A 19,078-nucleotide genomic window follows, 5' to 3' on the forward strand; every position below is an offset into this window, starting at 1 on the left:
CATTACCATTCATTACGCGCACTGAAAAAACAACCCGTGAATAATCAAATAAAGCGTTTCAGGGTGTAATGTTGGTTCAGCTACTGTTGTCGCTGTCGGCAAAGTCATGACTGAGACTCTGCCACCGGTCCTACCTGGTTAACTGAACTAACAGAAGAAACAGGGGTCGTAGGGTCCAGACAAAAATCTGCAAACATGCTTCGAGTGAAAAAAAGTCTGGATCTAACTTGTGGGACTATAAGTACATAAAATGGGACACGCTTCCGTGAGGTAGACTTTTTCTTGACATGCAAATTTTATGAGGTGCAGTTTTACACGTTTGCTTGTTTAGACACTTAAAGGCTGCAATGCTCATTATCCCAATCTAATCCTAACAATAGAAAACAAAATTGTTGAATGGACAAAAAAAATGGAGAGACAGTTTGTTCTGCGGGTGATTACCTTACCTAAATTAAAAGGGGTTATCTTCTGTATGTAGGCCATTTTAGGACACATCTCCGACTCAGACTGTCAGGTTTGGCTTTACGGTGTCAGACTCTCATGAGTGTAGACTTTGCCAGACTAAGCTGGAAGCTAACATGCAGCTATACGATGTTAAGCTATCTCAGTCTGTACACAAGTGCCATCCCAAGCAGTGCGTCATGGCTATTAAAAAAAAAAAAAAAAAGGTTATCTGATTTAGAAGAAAAACTCACTGACACTCACTGGGGTATTAGACACACTGATACACAGACCTGAGACCTGCAGCAATACAACAGGACCCTACCAGACCTAGCCAAGGGCAACAAGGGCTACTGGCTTTTCCCTGAATTAATTTCCTCAGTGTCCTTCATGGGTTTTTCTTGTTGTATCATCAGCAAAACAAATGGATCTCTCCACATTAATGACCTGACAGCAGCAGCGGCTCTCTGAGCGCCACAAACAGATGACAGCAGGGTGCAGCGAACCCAAATGCTGCGACACGAGGGAGCAATTAAACTGATCACCTAATACCTGATAATCTGCGTTACCTGCCGCAAGTGATTACCATCACACACCGGCCGGCTGCCAGGGGGAACACACTGTAACACCACTGCAGAGCCACCAGGACAGAATGAACCAACGCTGATCAGTTTCTCTCACTTTGTTTTGTTTTGCATTAAGATCCTATAAATGACATATAAATACAGTTCATTTCATAGGCTGAACTGATGAATCAAACTGAATGGATCTGAAGCCCCAGACCTCATGATGATGAAATCGAGAGCAGAAAGAAATTTTCACAAATAAATACAGAGGGAGAGAGATTTGTCAGACCGTTAATGTATTCAACAGGTCAATAATAAAAACATCCATTTTCACATCTTTCACTTGAAGCATATGAGTTTTTTGCCGTTGAACTTGACTCTTAACTTTTTCAAGTTTAACACAAAAATACATTCCCATGTATAAAGCCACGTAATGCCAACGGATGCTGGATTAAAGGTACAGTCAGCGATTTTAATCCAATCGACTTTTTGTCAAATTCAGTGAATATCTCCCACTGGTCCACTAGCTGTCCATTCTGTGTGTGTGTGCTGAAAAAACATCAGCTGTTCCTAATCAGCCCTGGTTCTGTAAATGGGGAAACAAAGAAGGAGGCTCAGACCGAGCCACACAACACTATTCCAGCCAATATGCTGGTGCACAGGACGAGGGAAAGAAGAAGAAAGAGGTGGGGAAGGATGGCAGTGGGAGCGAGAGAACTGCCAACGGAGAGATTAGTGGACGACCCGCTCCACCCCTCTATATCATGTCTGTGCACCATGCTAAGGGTTTTCTAGCGACGAAGAGGTAAAAACACAAGTTTGCTACCACAGTGGGATTATCTGGATTGATGCATAATTCAAAATGCTATGCCAGGTAATGTTACCGTCCTTGTTAACATTACCTTAGCTACAAACCTCAGGTCCTCTCTTCGGTCACTGTAGTTTTGTAAAAACAATCTAAACAGCTAACTCTCGCTAGTTTTTACTCCCTTGTGTTTTGGATGCCGTGTTTGTTCGATAACCTTTTATATTATAAGGTTTGTTGTGCTTCAGCTCTGTGAGAGGATCCACTTCCACGCCGTACCAGACGCTCTGGGTTCCGCCATATTTCTCTTTTGGTCAGCTAGCCCAGGTGTTAGTGCCGTTGCCTCGGCGGTGCGCGTCCATGAATTTGGGGGCGGAGCTTCTGAAGGAGCGCTGAAGGGAGGGGTGTATATGTTTTGCCGTTGAGTTCAAATATCAGCAGCCTTTCCCCAGAATCACTTACGCTTCCTTTGAGAAGTTTAACATAATAAACACAGTTAGTTTTAAGTTTTTACCTGGGAACAGTAGTTTGACAGAATGATCTTAATGGTCCACTCATCATTGTTTCTGGAGCTTGTAACTACATCTCACTGTCTTTACCAGAGAATAAAGATGGCTCAGTTGCCTTCTATCACCAAAATGACAGTTATTTTCAAAAAAAAAGAAAAGTGTTTTAAGCTTAATTTTCATGTGTTATTCTTATTTGTATCTCTTTTTCACAGGTTTTGAAGAGGTTTCATAAGAGACCTAAGTGTTACTGTCTTTTATATAACCAGAGAGAGGAACGTATTTTTGTTAAGACACAGTGAAGAACTGCAGCCTCTGAAGATTACTGTTCGGTATTTACATATTTAATAACCCCCTGTGTGTCTGCTGTCTCTCCTCATATGTTCAAGTGTCAAATAGAAATGAGAGGGGGAAAAAAAAAAAAAAAAAGGCTCCCTGTGTAAAGCACAGCAGCTTTTTATACCATGATGAGTGATGCAGATGGATCCATATGCTGACAGATTACTACCAGTCACAGAAGCTGCTGCAGCTTTGGGTTAAACAGGATCACTCAGCGATCAGATCAGAAAAGATCAATCGTCTGTGAGCTGATTCGGGTGTGGCTTACAGCTAAAGCCCGTTCATGTCTAGTTTCCACGGTCATTTTCAGGTAATAGTACAGACCACATGTTACAAAATGCTCGTTTGCTCGGTATAAGAACAAATACTTTGTGTTATATGTTAAGTGGGTGTGTCTAGTTTCATACTGATTGCCACAGTATAGTATGATTATGACGCCTTATGCCCATAATTATGTAAACAGACCATGCTGTCAAAGCTGTTTGTGAGGGTTTATCAGAGGTGAAAACCTCCGTATTGGGGAAGTACAAGTCCCTCAAAATTGTATTTACAGACAGTACTAGTAAATGTACTTAGTTACTTTTCACCACTGCTACAATTAACAACTATAGTTTTTAATTAATGTATCCATTGTTTTGTTTTGTTTTTTACCAATTATCAACTGATCACTTTTCTATTAAAACCTCCTGTCGCACTCCCCCAGGGAGTCCAGGGTTACTTCTTCAGAATACATGTTTTATACGATTAACAGTTTAAAATAAAAAAAAATTGTTTAATTTAAAGCTGATACAATAAATGTTTAATCGATTAGTCGATCAACACAAAATTCATCAGCAACTACTTTGTTAATCGATTAATCATTTTGAGCCATTTCTTAGGAAAAGGAAAAAATGATCAAATTCTCAGGTTTCAGCTCCTCCATTGTGATTATTTGCATGTTTCCTTAGTCCTTAGTCTACAAGCGTAAACCTAATATTTTTGGGTTTTGGGCTGGTTGGACAAAACAAGACATGTGAAGACTTAATCTTGGACTCTCTGAAATTGTGATGGACATTTAGACAAAATAGTTGATCTGTTTATAAAGAAAATAATGAGCAGAATAATCAATAGTGAAAATAATTCTTAGATGCAACCCTACTTCAATTTGCAGTGACTTAACAAGGACAAAAGCAACTCCTTACCAGGAACCAGAGAATGTTTGCCATTTTTGCTTGATAACTGACTTAAAATATTATTGTTAAAATTGTTCTTCATTAATTTTCATCCAAATAACCAACTGATTCAGCTCTACTCGATAATGTCTTAAAATGAATTGTGTGAGCTGAAACATAGGTGTTTTTTGGAATTTCTAAAAAGCTTAAATTTTAGTGATGCAAGATTTTTACCTGACAACAGCCATATTGATCTAATGTTGAATGTAAAACATATAGTAAAAAACATAGTATCTCCAGCTGTCAGATAAATGTAGAGGAGTAGAAAGTACAAAACGGGCTTCTGGAAGCTGGTGGAGGAAAAGTAGAAAGTCTCCGAAATAGAAACTGTACTGAATTTTAAATAGTGCAAATGTTATGTTGTTGTTAAAATGTTGATATTGTCATTTAAACTATATCTTACATACATGACCTAGAACAGCATACGAGCATGTGGACTTAAACTCTGAGGCATCTGCTGGTAAACAGGCTGTAAACCTATTTCACCTCTGAAGTCTGTGACCTACATGAACTACTGCGGCAGTCAACAAAGATCGAGGACAAGACAGAAAAACAAAAACGTTAGGGAGCCAAGTTTTCCCTTTTTTAAAAAAGGACAGAAGGAAGGAAGGAGGGGGGAGTGAAGGGGTGGGGGTGGGGGGGGTGGATTAGCTTACCAGTAGAGTAGAGACAGCCCATCGAATCTCTCAGCCTCCTGAGGGAGTAATGGCATCGCACAACGGTCCGAGACAGAAAAAAAAAAGCAATCAACCAATCACACACACACACTCACACACAAACACACAAACACAAGGCGCCATGAGATAGCAGCAGGTTCGGAGGAAGAGACGGGATGAGATGAGACGGCGGCGGCGGTTCAAATGAGGTCGGAGTGTGTGAGCGGAGAGAGAGGAGAGGGATGGAAATCCGCCTAGACAGGGAGAGACACACGCTTACCTTTACTCACTAATCCATGCTGATACCCATCCATCACACACACACACACACACACACACACACACACACACACACACACACACACACACACACACACACACATAACATAAGGAAATGCACGCACACATTGCAGATGATGAAACTTTAAACTGCAAAGGCTACATTTACTGAACACGTGTCCTTTCATCAGCTGAAAGATTAAAGTTTTCTGGTTAAAAACACTGGAAGGAGATTAAATGTCTTAAAATGTTGCCTCTTTGCATTTTCAGAAATGCGTTTGGAAAGATAATTTACCTGTAAACATTACCCTGTGGAATCTGCAGAGACGCTGTATAAGAGCATCAAGCAACCTGACAGTTCAATTCAGTACACATAGACTGAAATTCAAATTTTACTTGTCTGAGTACACAATTGAGGATGACTCATCATCACTGAAAAATGTTTGTGGGATTAAAAAGACAGATGGAAAGAAAGGAAGGAAAAGAGGAGGAGAAGAGAGTGGGAGCTGTGTCAGCTTTAGTCATTGTAGTTAGAGACGTATATATATATATATATATATATATATATATATATATATATATATATATATATATATATATATATATATATGAGGATTCACTAAGATAACAAAACAGTACCTACACTATTTGGATAGAAGCTTATGTAAAATAAGGTCTGTCCAATTTAGTTGCTACAGCTGTTAATTCAATGGGTCAGATGCATATTTAATCAACATTCAGGGAAATATAAGAATCAGATCAGACTCTGTATCAGCAGATACTCAAAACTGAAGGACTTTGATTGGGAGTGGGGCCAGTAAAGGTGACTGGAACATCTGTAGTTGTAGTTTTATCTGCAGTGTAGCACCACTATCAGTAGTAATGGTAGAAGTAGCTGTTATTGTAGGCTCCATCAGTGTTGCCAGATTGGGTAGTTTTCCTTCCAGTTGGGCCACATTTTCTTTAATTAGGCGGGCAAAAAAATCGGTTTGAGTGGGTTGTTATAACTTGGGCTACTTTTTGAACGATTAGGGATGTTTCCACCTCCCAAACATTCAACTAAGTTTAAACTGTAAGCGAGGCACGGGAGACTTGTAGGGGAAGATGTGGAGGGAGAGGCATGAGGCACAGATACTGTGTGAGGAGAAAGGGACAAGTTGTGTCAAAAAGTCATAATTCACTCATATCTGAACACACAAAGACACATATCTTTAAATTCAGCGCGACTTACATTTCCCAAGGATATCGACATCTCCAGTGTCCATCGCAATGAAACGTCCAGAAAAAATGATGCCCCCTGTCACTGCGGAACTTGCCTGAGAATCATCATGTTTGTAGGTTTTCTTCGGTGTCAGTGATCCAGTGATAGTCGTCTGTACATCCATGGCTACACTGCAAACAGGAGCGGTTACTAGCTAATTCAGCGCACTTAATTTTCCAAAATGTAAAGAAATATAGGCTAAAAACAGGACTCACAGCTCACTGAATCAATGGCAAAATTATACCCATTGTCAAATATCTGTTCATATGGGTGAAGACTTGTAGAATTTGATATAGCATAATCCAAAAGACCTTCTCCTATGAAGGTCAGGTTTTTAACCCTGTTAACATGTCCATATGGTGTTTGTTAAATGATAGAAGACATATCATGGGCTAAATGAGCAGTCAGCGCCGCGGCCGAGTATTTCCACCTTGGAGCCGCAGTGAACCAATGACAGTCTGAGAAAGAGGGATTCAAACAGCCTGGGTTTCCCGCGTCACACGCCTGAGGAACCAATCCCGTCGACCTGCGGGGCGGGGCAACGGTAACCTGACACCTCCGGCGCCGCGTCAGCCGCTGCCGCTTACGAGCCAACGAGCTAACGAGCTAGCAAACAATTAAGAGCTGCTAACTGCGCTTACCCTCAGGGACCGTCTGCCAGTCGCCGGTTCTGGCGCACAACAGAGTCCTCGTCCGGGTCTGGGTCTGACTGAGGCTCAGTCACGCACCGGCCGAATCTCCCCGATGATTTTCCCCTGACGGCAGCCGTACCGACGCGCGCCGCTCCCGCACCGCTCAACCTGGCGCGAGCGGCGGTGGTGGGCGGGGCACGAGGCCTGTGACATTTGCATACTTGAATATTCACAGGTCCAGAAATTCTCATTGAGGAAGTAGCTTCGCTTCCGCCCCTTCTCATTTGATTTTGGTTTTTGTTTTGGTTTTTTTTTACTTTTTATGTGGGGAAACCATGTTCAACAAAATATTAATCCAGAGTATTCTTTCCATGTCTGGAAGGGATCGTTAAATTTAAAGGATTTTATGACACCTGGCTAGGTTCTGGGCTCCGATTGGGCTACTTTCCTACAGTCAAATCTGGCGACACTGAACGCAGTACCACCGCAGTAGTAACACACTAGCAGTAGCACGAACGCCATAACCACCACCTACGGCAGTGACCCCCACGGAAACCACCCAGAAGATGCTAGCAATTACCCGATGAAAGCTACATCCAGTGAGATGATCTTGTTGAAAACACCAAGTTGTGATAACCTCAGTGAGCACACTTACAGAAGAGTGTTTTGATTAAATAAAAAATGAACGTGCTCGGGAACTGAAGAATAAATGTACCAAATCTTGACCTAAAAATTCAACCAGGTCAAATTAAAATTTCAAATGGAAAACAGCTCACATAAATTAAAAGGAAAAGTGATCAAAATATAAAGGAGTGATTTGAAACTCTCAAACTCAAATTCCCACACTCAACAGGTTTTCACTCAGTATTGTGAACATTGTAGTTGAATTAAATTCATTTTTAACTAGGTGTGCACCAAATCAAGCCTAATTTTCAGATGATTGTGAGTCGGAGGAATTCAGAAACTTGAGAGAAAAAGATCGGTCACACAGAGCTATATCATTGTGGCATTAAAAGACATCTAAAAATAACAGCTCTGTAAAATGACAACACGCAGAATCGTCACACACAACAGCAACAATGTTAATCCTGGGATTTCAAAACTTCCCTATTCATTTGTACAAGTGTCTGATTTACCGGGCTGATTTCTCCGCAGAAAGGAAACCCATTTCAAAATTGTCCTGTCAGTCATAGTTTGTCATGCAGTACCTCGGCGGCGATGCCTCGAAGACGGTGGCAGGTGAGAACGAAAACAGGAAGTGTCACCTCCACTGACCCAGAAGCACACGTGCTCAAAAACAAAACAAAACACTGACTTCATTTGGTTTATCCAGTCCTGGATGTGTGCAAGACAACTTGTTCCACGATGAGGAAACAAAGCTTTGTCATCGCTGAGTCTACTCACAGCTTATGTCACTTCTTGCTCAAGAGAAATTAATTTCATGACTCTTAAAGGGTCAGTTCACCCAACACCAACACAAAACACATTTTCTCACTTATCACCAGTGCTGAGGGTGCAGATACTGTGGCTCTGCCTCCACCTGCTGCACCTTTGACACTTCTGCTGCCCTCCCTATACATTGTAGGTGAATGGAAGTTTGTTCATCTTACTCTAAAACAGTGATAAAATAGATTTGGGGAAAAAAAATTAAAAAGGCCTTTAGTAACATTTTCTTAGTTGCTCAATATATTCCACAGATCTGACTAACGGCAGCGGAGTTTACTTACGTTTTCATTAGCTTTTATGATGGCTAAGGTTAGCAGCTAAACTTGTTAATGTTTGCCTTTTGCCAGTGGGTTTTTATTTTAACCTAATATTAGCATTCATTAGCTAAGCGAGACTTGTGTTAGCATCACTTTGTCACTGTTGTTTAATGTTTGGCCGCTGTTAGTATGTAACATGCTGGTATTTTAGCATAATGTTAGCCTGTATTATGATGAAAGTTAGCAGTCAACCTACCTAAAATTTACGTTTAGCTAAACGTCTTCTTTCAAAATGGCTAAAGCTAGCAGTTAGCACTGGGACAGGCTAACATTACAATGCAGAGATTCTGGCACAGACCTGTGTCTGCTGGGTGTTTGACAAAAACTTCACCATATGAGCTTAATAGCTGATGATATTTCCGCCAAAGTTTTGGTAATGATGGCTAAAGTTAGCGGTAAACTTTGCTGATATTTAACTCTAACGTAAATGTTAGCCCCTATGATGGCTTGGGTAAACAGTATATGTTACTAGCATCACCAAGACTGTGTAGCATCATGTTTTGTGAAAAACAGAAGAAGGAAGTTGTTGCATTAGCAATGCAAAGTTAACTATGTGACAAAGCTAACAGAATAAAATGTTTGTGCTTTTCAAGACATGAAATGAATTCATGATCTCATAATTATTCCCAGAGCAGGTGTTATTTTCCAGTACTGTTTAGGAAATACTGAGTTCATCTGAGTTGATTTTATGTTCGAAGCTGATTTTACACGTGTTTTACCTTTGCTTCCCTTCCCTTTAAAAATAGCACCACACCACTTGTGAAATGTTTTTTTGTTTGTTTTTTTTTGTTTTTTTTTACTGTGTAACAGTAGTAGTGTGGTAACTGCTTGACTGACAGGCATGAAAGTGACAACACAGGAACATCCTCCTGTAAAAGATATAAGTACAGGAACAAAGGTCATCCCTCCCTCCATTCCTTCCTCCAACAGTTTATGAATGAAACCCTTTCACACGTCTGACTGGTGAGTACTGAATAGTCCTCTAATTTACTGGGTTAAGTGTGGAAAGTCTTATTTAATCTATGTAAGTTTTGTACATATATTTTTGTTAAACCAGACGCGGATTTAACTGATTTATTCTTCAGTGGACAAATGTTTAATATGCAACGCCTCAAAGAACATGTGATAAAAGTTTCATAAAAATTGTAGTGCACACATACGATTTAAAACACTTATTTTCATAGTACTGGTTCTGTTGGTGTAGTACAATAGTACTATGTTGCATGGTTTTCTAATGTAAAATTTGAATATGTGTTTAATTTGATTGGTAAGGGTTGCTGTATGGCATTTTCAGGTATATTTGTGATGGCATATTAGTCAGTCAGTACTTTTTTAATTTGGTAAATTTAAACGTATTGAGTCAGAAGGAACAAATGTCCAGATGTAGCTGTAGAGTATCTTTAAAAGTGCACTTTACATAGAAATAATATGAAATTTTAATAAAACCCTTTTTTATTAAAACTTTATTACCCCTTTAGATTAAGTGTTTTTATTCTTGAAGTGTTCTTAAGATATTGGATATTACTGTGTTAATTTTGTGTGTCACTATGTGGTCACGCCACTGACTCATGTTTTCTTATTATCTGACCTTTGAAAAAGGGGAACTGGTCCGTGTCCAACATAAACATGCTCTTTTTATTTCTTTACATAGGTTTCATACTACATAAAAAAGGAAGAGGGTGAAAAGGAGAAGCAGCAAATTTCTTGAATCTTGAAACTTTCCTTGGTGTGGTCATACAGCTTTTCCTTTTCCCTTTTATCAACCACCAAACCCGCAAAAAAAAAATCCTTTATTTTCCTTCCTCCAAACATTTTCCACCAAACTGATTCATCTATTTTGTTAAGACACTAGTTACACTAAAATGCTATCAGAGCAAAATGAAAACTTTACAACCCCAGTCCCTGGTGGTGGTAGAGGCGGCGGCTGCCCACCAGTCGGTATTCAACTGGAGGGTGTGATCCTGCCCCCAGTCCTCACCATTGATGTCATACTGGGGCTGCTGGGAAACATAGTGGCCCTGTGGATCTTCTGCTTTAAGCTGAAGACCTGGAACCCCAACAACCTGTTCCTCTTCAACCTGGTCATCGCTGACTTCTTCGCTCTAGTGAGTCTGCCACTGAGGATCGATGCCTTGCTCAGGGGCCACTGGGTGTTTGGAGACGGTTTGTGCCGGATCAACCTCTTCCTGATGTTTTCCAACCGCTCGGCCAGCATTGCACTAATGACCGTGGTGGCAATTTACCGCTACTTTAAGGTGAGGAACAATAGATCATATTATTAGTTAATGTTTTCTCTCTTTGCCCATATCCACACTGAGTCTGATTAATCTGATAAAACATTTTTGATACACTTCAGTAGACCATCCACAGTACAACACCAGTAAACCAGTTTAATACCAAAACCCTAAACAATGTTCGCCGATTGGCTTTCCAGTAGTTTTTTGAGGCAGTGATTACCAACTTGGGGTACTCCAGGGGAAACTTCTGCATTGGCGAGGGGGAGACTTGGAGAGGTTCTAGAGTAGCCCAGGTAAAATGATTAGAAATATGTCTGATGCTGACCTTTACAAAATGTATTGATACAATAACCAGTAAGGCAGCAGCTACAAAAAGCTGACTGCGCAGAGTTCGCTAAAAGTAATGAATAAATGGTCGAAAAGTCTAGCGTAGAGTAATGCAACCTTGACCAAACCGACCCGATCGATTGTATTAAAGCAATATTGTAACATTATCCACCTATTTATAAGTAATAGTGTAAATCGGCTCAACTGATCATTTTTTCCAAGGTCAATAAGGAACATTTACGTTCAAAAGTAATTTTGCTTGCTGAGATACAGCTCGGTGGGTGGAGTCAACCATCGTCTGAGATTCCCTCAAAGTGATGCATCATCCCTGTCCTCTCGCTGCAGGTGGTCCACCCTCACCACCGGTTCAACCGTATGACCAAGCGGCAGGCTGCGTACGTGTCCGTGTTTGTCTGGCTGCTGGTGATCAGTCCTCGGGTTCCCATGCTGGCTTACAGCCACATCAAGGGTAGTGGCAACAGGACCCAGTGCTTCTTCTTCACTTCCTACAAAGAGGCGTCCCGCGCCATCATCATCCTCGTCGGCATGCACCGGATCCTGACGGTGCTGGAGTTCATCATCCCACTGGCCATGCTGCTGTTCTGCTCCATCCGCATCTCCAGCTTCCTGAAGGAGCGGCAGATGGGCAAATCTGACAAAGTGCGCAAGGCGATGCGAGTGTGTGCCGCCATCGTCACAGTGTTCATGGTGTGCTTCTTGCCCACCACGGTGACGACCATCGGGGTGTGGGTGGTCCGCTCGTATCGCCCGTGGGACTGCACCGCCTTCTACACCTTCACCCAGCTCACCATCGTATCTTTGGGGCTGAACTTCCTTAACTCGGCCCTGGACCCCATCGTCTACGTCTTCTCCAGCTCCATGTTCAGGAAGGCCCTCTGCAGCTCCCTGCCCCGCGCCCTTCGCTGCGGTCAGGATGCCGGTGACGGCGAGAACACGGGGTCCTCGTCTGGAACTGAGTCAACCACCCAGCAGGAACTGAAATCCATGAGGGCCGACAGACGGAGTGAAGCCATGTGATAAGCTTTTCCTCCGGAACAATGACTGGATCAAGAGTTTATACCTGCTCTAATTTCCTTGAAATTTTGAATATGTAGCTTTGAGTTACGTCTGCTTGTTTTGTCTTTTTTAGTTGTTTTTTGATGCTGTTAACGTTGTGATTACATCCTGTAAACACATCAGTGCATTTTCAGTTATGATCATTTGTTGCATATGCATGTAAATATAGTTAAAACTTGTTATGCTAAACAAATTACAAATGTGGGCTTTAATTATATGTATTTATTGATCCTCTTTAACTCTGGATTTGCTACTAAAATTTTCCCTCATGTTGAAGACTTTAGAAAATTGCACCCTGTCTTAAAGTCTCACATACATATTGCAAATCAGCTTGTTCCAGCTCGTCATTGGAGCCTCATGATGTTTACACTGAGTAAGATACTCAAACCCAAACTCCACCTCATTCCTTCAGTCTGAATTATTATAAATGTCACACATTTATACAAAATTCATCCTGAAGTGTTTGGTGTCTTCTTTAAGACCTCTAGTAGAAATATAAAGCTCCGTGGGGTTGGGGTTGTGAGTTCAGCTGAGTTTCAGAGGTTTAAACGAGGCAGGATTCACTGAGAAAATGGCCAAGGAAGCTGCAACGAGTCAAACAGAAGAGAAAACCAAACCAACAACAAGCAGCATTTTTAGGCTCGGTTAACACAGAAAAGCCAGAATGTCAAATTTGAATCCAAACTAAAGTGTCAAGGCCTCCTAATGACCCTCTGCTTATTAGCTCACTGTAGGTGGGGATGGATAATGTGCACCATCTCGTGGACAGATCATTAACTACATCAGCTGATCTGGGATTTCTTCCTCCGGTTTCCTACATCTCGGACTAGTCTGAAGACACGCTGATGATGCATCCTTAGACCACATGGACCCAGACAGCCGGGGGTGACGCAGGCTAGTCCTCACCATTTTAATGGTCCCTTTACATACGGTAAAGGCTGGTGGTCTCACAGGCTGTTTTACGAATAAAATGTGTCAATAATTGCATTTTCTCAGTCATAATTCGGTCAAATCTGACCACACAGGCTTGATGCACATATTTTTAGATTCTTTGTGACTTAAGGTTATGTGTGTGTGTGTGTGTGTGTGTGTGTGTGTGTGTGTGTGTGTGTGTGTGAGACCCGACCCTCTACTGCAGGTTTGATGTTATCCAATCACACACCTGCTTCGAGCCCTCATTCACAGGTGGCACCTGCGCATTTCAAAGGCCACAACACTAAGGAGACTAATGCTGCTTAATTGCATCCATTGCTCATTAGACCATGGAAACTGTAGCCCAGAATCAGCCAAAGTAACAGGACAGTAAACTAGAAACACCATATATTTCTCGATCGTCCAACATGGGACAACAGTTTTGACTCGCTTTAGTCCAAGAACGAGTTCTGCAGAGTGGCGGACTCATGCAGCAGATGTCGTTAATTACAGCAGGCTATGTCAGGTAGGTTAAACTAAGGGGGGGGTCACAGCTGAACAGGGGCTTTACCCTCAGTCTGTTTTCCAGCAGTAACTGGAAACAGCAGGCTTTAGTGGGGTAGAAAGTTAAAACTCTGACAGGGGGTGAAGGAAAGTACAAAGTCTTTCAAGATACCAGGCTGGAGCACCTGAATGCAGCATCAGGTCGTCTGTGGTGCGTTCAGGTTACCCATCAGGTCGTCTGTGGTGCGTTCAGGTTACCCAGGTTGCTGTTGCCGTTCCGTGTCTGAAGATCTGCCCCCCCACACACACACACACACACACACACACACACACACACACGCACACACGCACGCACGCACACAAACCTGCGCAGACTCAGAACACAGCGCTCCCTGCTGCAAGACACAGGGGCCGTCTGCAGAGCGCACGCACGGGCCGGGGGGTGCGCTCGATTCGCGTCCCTGCAGCGCACGACTGAGAGGGGCATTGAAGAACAGCCGGGAGACGCCACTTCGATGACAGGGCTGCCATGTGTCTTACGCAGTGAGGCTGACACCAGACAGACTATTTAGAGCCCTACGTGACACACCTGCGGCTTTTCCTGACTTCTCCCCGGTTGCTCTTACCCGGCTTTGTGCCGCCGTGCGCGACCCGGGTCTCGGGCTGAGCGGAGCCAAACTCCGAGGCAGCAATGATGAGTCGACCTGCCGTTGACACACGGATAGGTGGACGGACGTGAGTTCGTGCTTTATATGGATGAGCCCACCGGAGATGTCAAGAAGGCTGAAGGGCAGAGAGGAGGAACAGACGTGAAGGGAAGAAGTTTACGGGGGTCAAGTAACGGGGGCCGGGATCAGCCACCCTTCACCGGTACGGATATCTGATGATAAAACCAGTCTCTCGTTTCAGCTGAAGTTTATTTCGACACAGCTTGTTCTTGTGTAGATTTTCCAGCCTGACTTCACCGTGGCGATGCTGACGAGGACCTGCTCAAAACACGCATCACTTTACTTGGACAAGACAAAACTGTCCCACTGTCCCCGGTTGTTGCGGTTCATTTTCTGACCGTTGGTCACAAAACCAAGAAACAAGCCATCGCTGCATCTCCTCCGCCCGGTAGAAATGCCACCCGGTATCAGCAGATTACACGCGGGTCTGCACATCAGAGTCTGGAGGAAACGATGCTGATCTTCTTCCATCCCTCGTTTTCCGGCAGGGAAGCAGAGCGAAAGTAGCTCCACCCGCTCGGGCGGAGCCAGGCCGACGAACGAAGCGCTCCTCAGACGGCCCTCCTCCCTCAGTCAGCAGGTTCATCTCGTCTCAGTCCGTCAGATCCGCGTTTTCACGTCCGTTTCATCACATCTCCTTCTCGTTTTCTGCGTCCGGATAAACCTGCCGCCCTCCCCGCTGAAAAACCCGCTCCCGGAGGCGGCGGCGGCGGAGGATGATGATGATGATGATGATGGAGGACCGGAGCCCGTGTGCCCGCCGGCCGGGGATGATTTAATCCACCGACGGCCAATAAACGGCCGTGAGATTCCCGTAATATCCCCGTCACACCGCCGCAGGGTGCCGCAGGGTGTCCGCGGCGTCCACGGTGAGTTTTCCACGGCCTTGTTGTTCTGAGGCCTTTTTCTCTCGTTTCCACGTCCCCGTGATGTTGCTCAGGTTTCTTTTCCTTCTTTCTTTCCGTGTGTGTCTTTGTCCTCCTCGGTTTTTTTTCCTCTAGACCTCCTGTGTCATCACAACGTTCAGGTAACCTCAGTGTGTTTAAACACCGTGGCGCCACAGGATTCGCATCCCACTTTAAAGTGTTTTCTACCCCCATAAAATCTCAGCCTAATCCCAAAACACTCGTGTAGCATCTTCAACGCCACCTGCGGTGTTTTACCTCATCACCCTGGTTTTATAGACCTCATCTTCTCAATACATATTCGTTTCATGGTGCCTTCTGGGGCTTTGCATCTGTCTGGATGCGTTTCCATTTAATTCTCCTTCAGAGCTACTCCACTGCGTTTCAGAGGGGGATGTTGTTCTTATTACTGCACCACATTTAACTGGCAGCTGAAGTTAAGAGTTATTGTGCAGAATTTTACCAGAGGAAATTGAAACAGCCGGTGCCTCAAGAATATCTCATTGGTTTTCAGTTCCAGTCAGCCTGTTCCAGGAGTTGTCTCCACATTCAGCGTTCATTTCAGCGTTCAGTCCACCATGCGTCTCTGAACCGGGTGGGGCTCAGGTGGAGAAAGGCCACGTCGCATATTATCTGAGCAGCAGTAAATGTTCGTTCACAAAGCGAGACTGGCGTCAGTCAAATCTGATCAAACCTCACCTCACACCGTCCCGATGACCACGATTAGATTCATAATAAAAGTAAGTTTATCAGAAATGAAATGACTTCCTCCTGTTCTTCTGTCTGTCTTACAGTTCCTTCTAGTTTCCCGTCCCCCTTCAGGGTACCGGGGCTCGTCGTCCCGCATGGCTTCCGTGGCCGCAGGGTTCCTGGGTTCAGCAGCCTGCTGCTCGCACTCCAAACTCTCCAGAACCGGCAGCCTGAAGCTGGGACGAGGCCGTTCGCCGCTGTCCATGCCGTCCGGCCGGAGATGTTCGGGGGTGTTTGGACTCGGGGGCGGGGCCGTGTCTCCGGGGCCCGTGGCGGCGGAGGTGGTGGAGCCCCGCGGCGGGACGGGGGCCGGCGAGGCCAGCAGGGAGCTTTTTGAGGCCTGCCGATGCGGAGACCTGGAACGAGTCCGTAAACTGGTGATGGCAGACAACGTGAACAGTCGGGACACAGCAGGGAGGAAGTCCACACCGCTGCACTTTGCTGCAGGTGAGACACACTCGGGCCGGTGATGCTCTCTAAGATGTTCTGCTTGTTCTGGTTTGGATGTCCGACGACATCTAGAATAAAACCCTCTGTGGATTAAACGGAGCTGGAGCCCAAAGTCTCCTTATACGCTGACGACCTCCCCCTCTTCCTGTCACACTCTCACAGCTCCGCTCCTAACTCGCTGAGAAGTATTTCGCATTTTGGAAAGATATCGGCAGATGAATTCCTCAAAAAGTCTTGTTTTTCATATCAATGACATCTGGCCAAATGTGGGGCGAATCGATTCCATTCATAGGGATACGTGCACATATTCGGGTGTGTCTGTCAACGGGAGTTAGAAGGGTTTGTGGCTGTGGATAAAGACAAGACACGAGTCAGCGATCAGCCCTGTCTTTGTCGCCGGCTGCCAGAATTAACTGCCAGCATTTTTATTTTTAATGCTCAGATTGCCAGCGAGGTAATCAGATTACTGGCAGCCTCCCCAGTAATCTCATTTTCTGATCACAGCCTCTTATGCCAGACACACTTATTCACAGTATTACATCTTTCACAGCCGTCTACAGCCATTCGGGTGTTGAGAATGAACCGTCCTCCGCTGAAGCTGAGGGGATTCTGCTTCATTTTGTCTCTTCCTGTTTGGGATTTAACTCCTTACCTTCTGGTCAGTCTCTCATTTGGATTACTCCTCCGCCCATCGCATCCCCTGAATGCCTTGGCCCCCGAGATTTGAGAACCGGTGAACCACATTTCAGCAGTATAACAAAGCGAGAACAACACATCCCTGGATTCTTAGATTCATAGAAGGGTCCTGGCCTGGAGACAAACCGACCCTGGCTGGGTAACTCTGACACAGCAAATCCACCCGGACCAGCTTCCACCTGGTCAGGATGGAGTCACTGAGTCGTTCTTTTCAAAGACATTGTTCGTGGAGTTAAATAAACACACAGCCAAATACAAATCAGTCCCGAGTGTTGCTTCCAGGGCTCCTCCACGTCGATGATGATGATGATGGTTTTGGTCTTGTCAGCTGATGCAGCGCTCTGCTTTACTGTAAATTTACTGAATAATTTATTGTGATAGAACAAAGCGAGACACAAAGACGTCTGAGGGATCGGACAGTACATGAATAATAAACCACAGGGCTCATTAATGATTTCTGACCATTTCTGATCTCAACTCTCTCTGTCTCCTCAGGTTTTGGTCGTAAAGACGTGGTGGACTTCCTCCTCCAGAACGGGGCCAACGTCCACGCCAGGGACGACGGAGGGCTGATATCCCTCCACAACGCCTGCTCCTTCGGCCACGCTGAGGTACGGCACACGGGCCCCGGAGCTCTGAACAGCTGTAAACCTGGTTTGCAAGAAAGTGGCTTTGTCCTTTAAACTTTACGGGCCTTTATAGTGTTGTGTCGTGTTGTTGTGGTCTAGGTGGTGCGTTTGTTGCTTCACCATGGGGCGGACGCGAATGCCAGAGACAACTGGAACTACACTCCACTTCATGAGGCAGCCATCAAGGGCAAGATCGACGTGTGTATAGGTACAAAAATACTCAAACTGTACAACTACACGCACCAACAGTGGAAGAAGTGCATGCAGCTCGTTATGTAAATGTGACGGAAGTTTTACATGTTGGCCACAAAAAAAAGTCACAAACAGTAGACGAGTAGAGCTGCAACTAATAATTAGGTTAATCATTATCAATTAACCTCCCGATTATTTTTAAAGTGATCGATTCATCTTTGGGTCCACGAAACGTCAGAAAACGATGACAAGGCTCGTTGTGATCTCCTAGAGCCCAAGGTGACATCTTCAAATTTTCAGTTTACACTGATGTAAGACAAAGAAAAGCAGCGGATTCTGACATTGAAAAGCCTGGAAACGGCGAATGTTTGGCATTGTTGCCTGGAAAAACGTTTTAATCGACCGACCGACTGACTGACTATCACAATGTGTCCGTCCATAATGGAGACCTGTGAATGTCTAAACAGACAGATGAGAAATCAGCATTATGTAGCTCAACTTCTGTGTGTGTGTGTGTGTGTGTGTGTGCGCGTGTGCGCAGTGTTGCTGCAGCACGGTGCCGAGCCGACCATCAGGAACACCGACGGTCGAACTGCTCTGGATCTGGCAGAACTGTCCGCCAAAGCAGTGCTGACAGGTGAGCAACACAACGGGGGGATAGACGTACGAACCTGCACTCGGCTTTTAGCTGCAGCTGTTGTCTCACCGATACTGCGTATTAACAGTTGTTGGATGGGCTGTGATGAAATGTGGTCCCCTCAGGATGAAGTGCAGTCCCCTTGGTGATCCTGGTTTTAGTTTTAATCTGGTTTATGACCAATTACCTGCAAAAAGAATTGTGTTCACCGCTAATTGGCAAACGTTAGCATGTGACTGTAACCACAGGGCTCCTGTGTCGTGTTGGTTGGTCTTAAAGATGCCGTGACACCCTGGATCTCTTCGGACTAAAATATCCGTTTATACTGACACATGACGCATAATGAAGCAGAGACCTCGTATAAATAAAGCTGCCCGCTCTAGCTCCTCTCCCCCAGGAGACAAAGGGGAACTCTAATAAGATGAATGTAAATTCATAACATGCTCGACCGTGACAGCTAATCAGGGCAAACGGCGTTTAATTAGTTTGCAGTTTTTAACTGTTGGAAGTAACTTTCTAAGCACCAATAGGGATAAAATCTCTGTATTGACAGGTAGAGACAGACAGACATGGTA

General features: G+C 44.3%; 3 protein-coding genes across 21 annotated transcripts in view; 2 read left to right on the forward strand and 1 right to left on the reverse strand.

The window, feature by feature from the left end:
• stxbp4 (syntaxin binding protein 4) overlaps positions 1-6,876 on the reverse strand; it is a 60,711-nt gene extending 53,835 nt beyond the window's left edge. For 4 of the 9 annotated variants that reach the window (XR_005708169.1, XM_040136237.1, XM_040136243.1 and 1 more), the window contains exons 1-3: positions 6,706-6,876; positions 6,035-6,195; positions 4,525-4,778 (exon numbers count right to left, since the gene is read on the reverse strand). Coding sequence is in view for 6 of the 9 variants with exons in the window: in XM_040136237.1 (XP_039992171.1) it covers positions 4,525-4,580 (56 nt within the window). In the remaining 3 variants the exon portion in view is untranslated. Of the gene's footprint in view, positions 1-1,909; positions 2,253-4,524; positions 4,779-6,034; positions 6,196-6,279; positions 6,477-6,705 lie in introns of those variants that run through there. The other 5 variants (XM_040136239.1, XM_040136240.1, XM_040136238.1 and 2 more) reach the window with 5 other exon arrangements.
• A 2,491-nt stretch (positions 6,877-9,367) lies between these two features.
• On the forward strand, positions 9,368-13,045 carry LOC120794012 (hydroxycarboxylic acid receptor 2-like). The gene is made up of 3 exons (XM_040134541.1): positions 9,368-9,422; positions 10,111-10,714; positions 11,369-13,045. Exons 2-3 carry the CDS (start codon positions 10,322-10,324, stop codon positions 12,059-12,061), a joined length of 1,086 nt encoding a protein of 361 aa, XP_039990475.1. The 5' UTR covers positions 9,368-9,422; positions 10,111-10,321; the 3' UTR covers positions 12,062-13,045.
• Positions 13,046-14,016: 971 nt separating this feature from the next.
• The window catches only part of LOC120794010 (poly [ADP-ribose] polymerase tankyrase-2-like), a 30,425-nt gene continuing 25,363 nt past the window's right edge, over positions 14,017-19,078 (forward strand). For 4 of the 11 annotated variants that reach the window (XM_040134537.1, XM_040134538.1, XM_040134539.1 and 1 more), the window contains exons 1-6: positions 14,017-15,113; positions 15,246-15,271; positions 15,944-16,346; positions 17,541-17,656; positions 17,774-17,882; positions 18,408-18,503. In XM_040134537.1, the coding sequence (XP_039990471.1) occupies positions 15,995-16,346; positions 17,541-17,656; positions 17,774-17,882; positions 18,408-18,503 (673 nt within the window). In that variant the 5' untranslated portion in view covers positions 14,017-15,113; positions 15,246-15,271; positions 15,944-15,994. The other 7 variants (XR_005708076.1, XM_040134535.1, XM_040134531.1 and 4 more) reach the window with 6 other exon arrangements.

This window comes from Xiphias gladius, chromosome 9 (assembly GCF_016859285.1).
Source record: "Xiphias gladius isolate SHS-SW01 ecotype Sanya breed wild chromosome 9, ASM1685928v1, whole genome shotgun sequence".
NCBI classification, from domain to species: Eukaryota; Metazoa; Chordata; class Actinopteri; order Istiophoriformes; family Xiphiidae; genus Xiphias; species Xiphias gladius.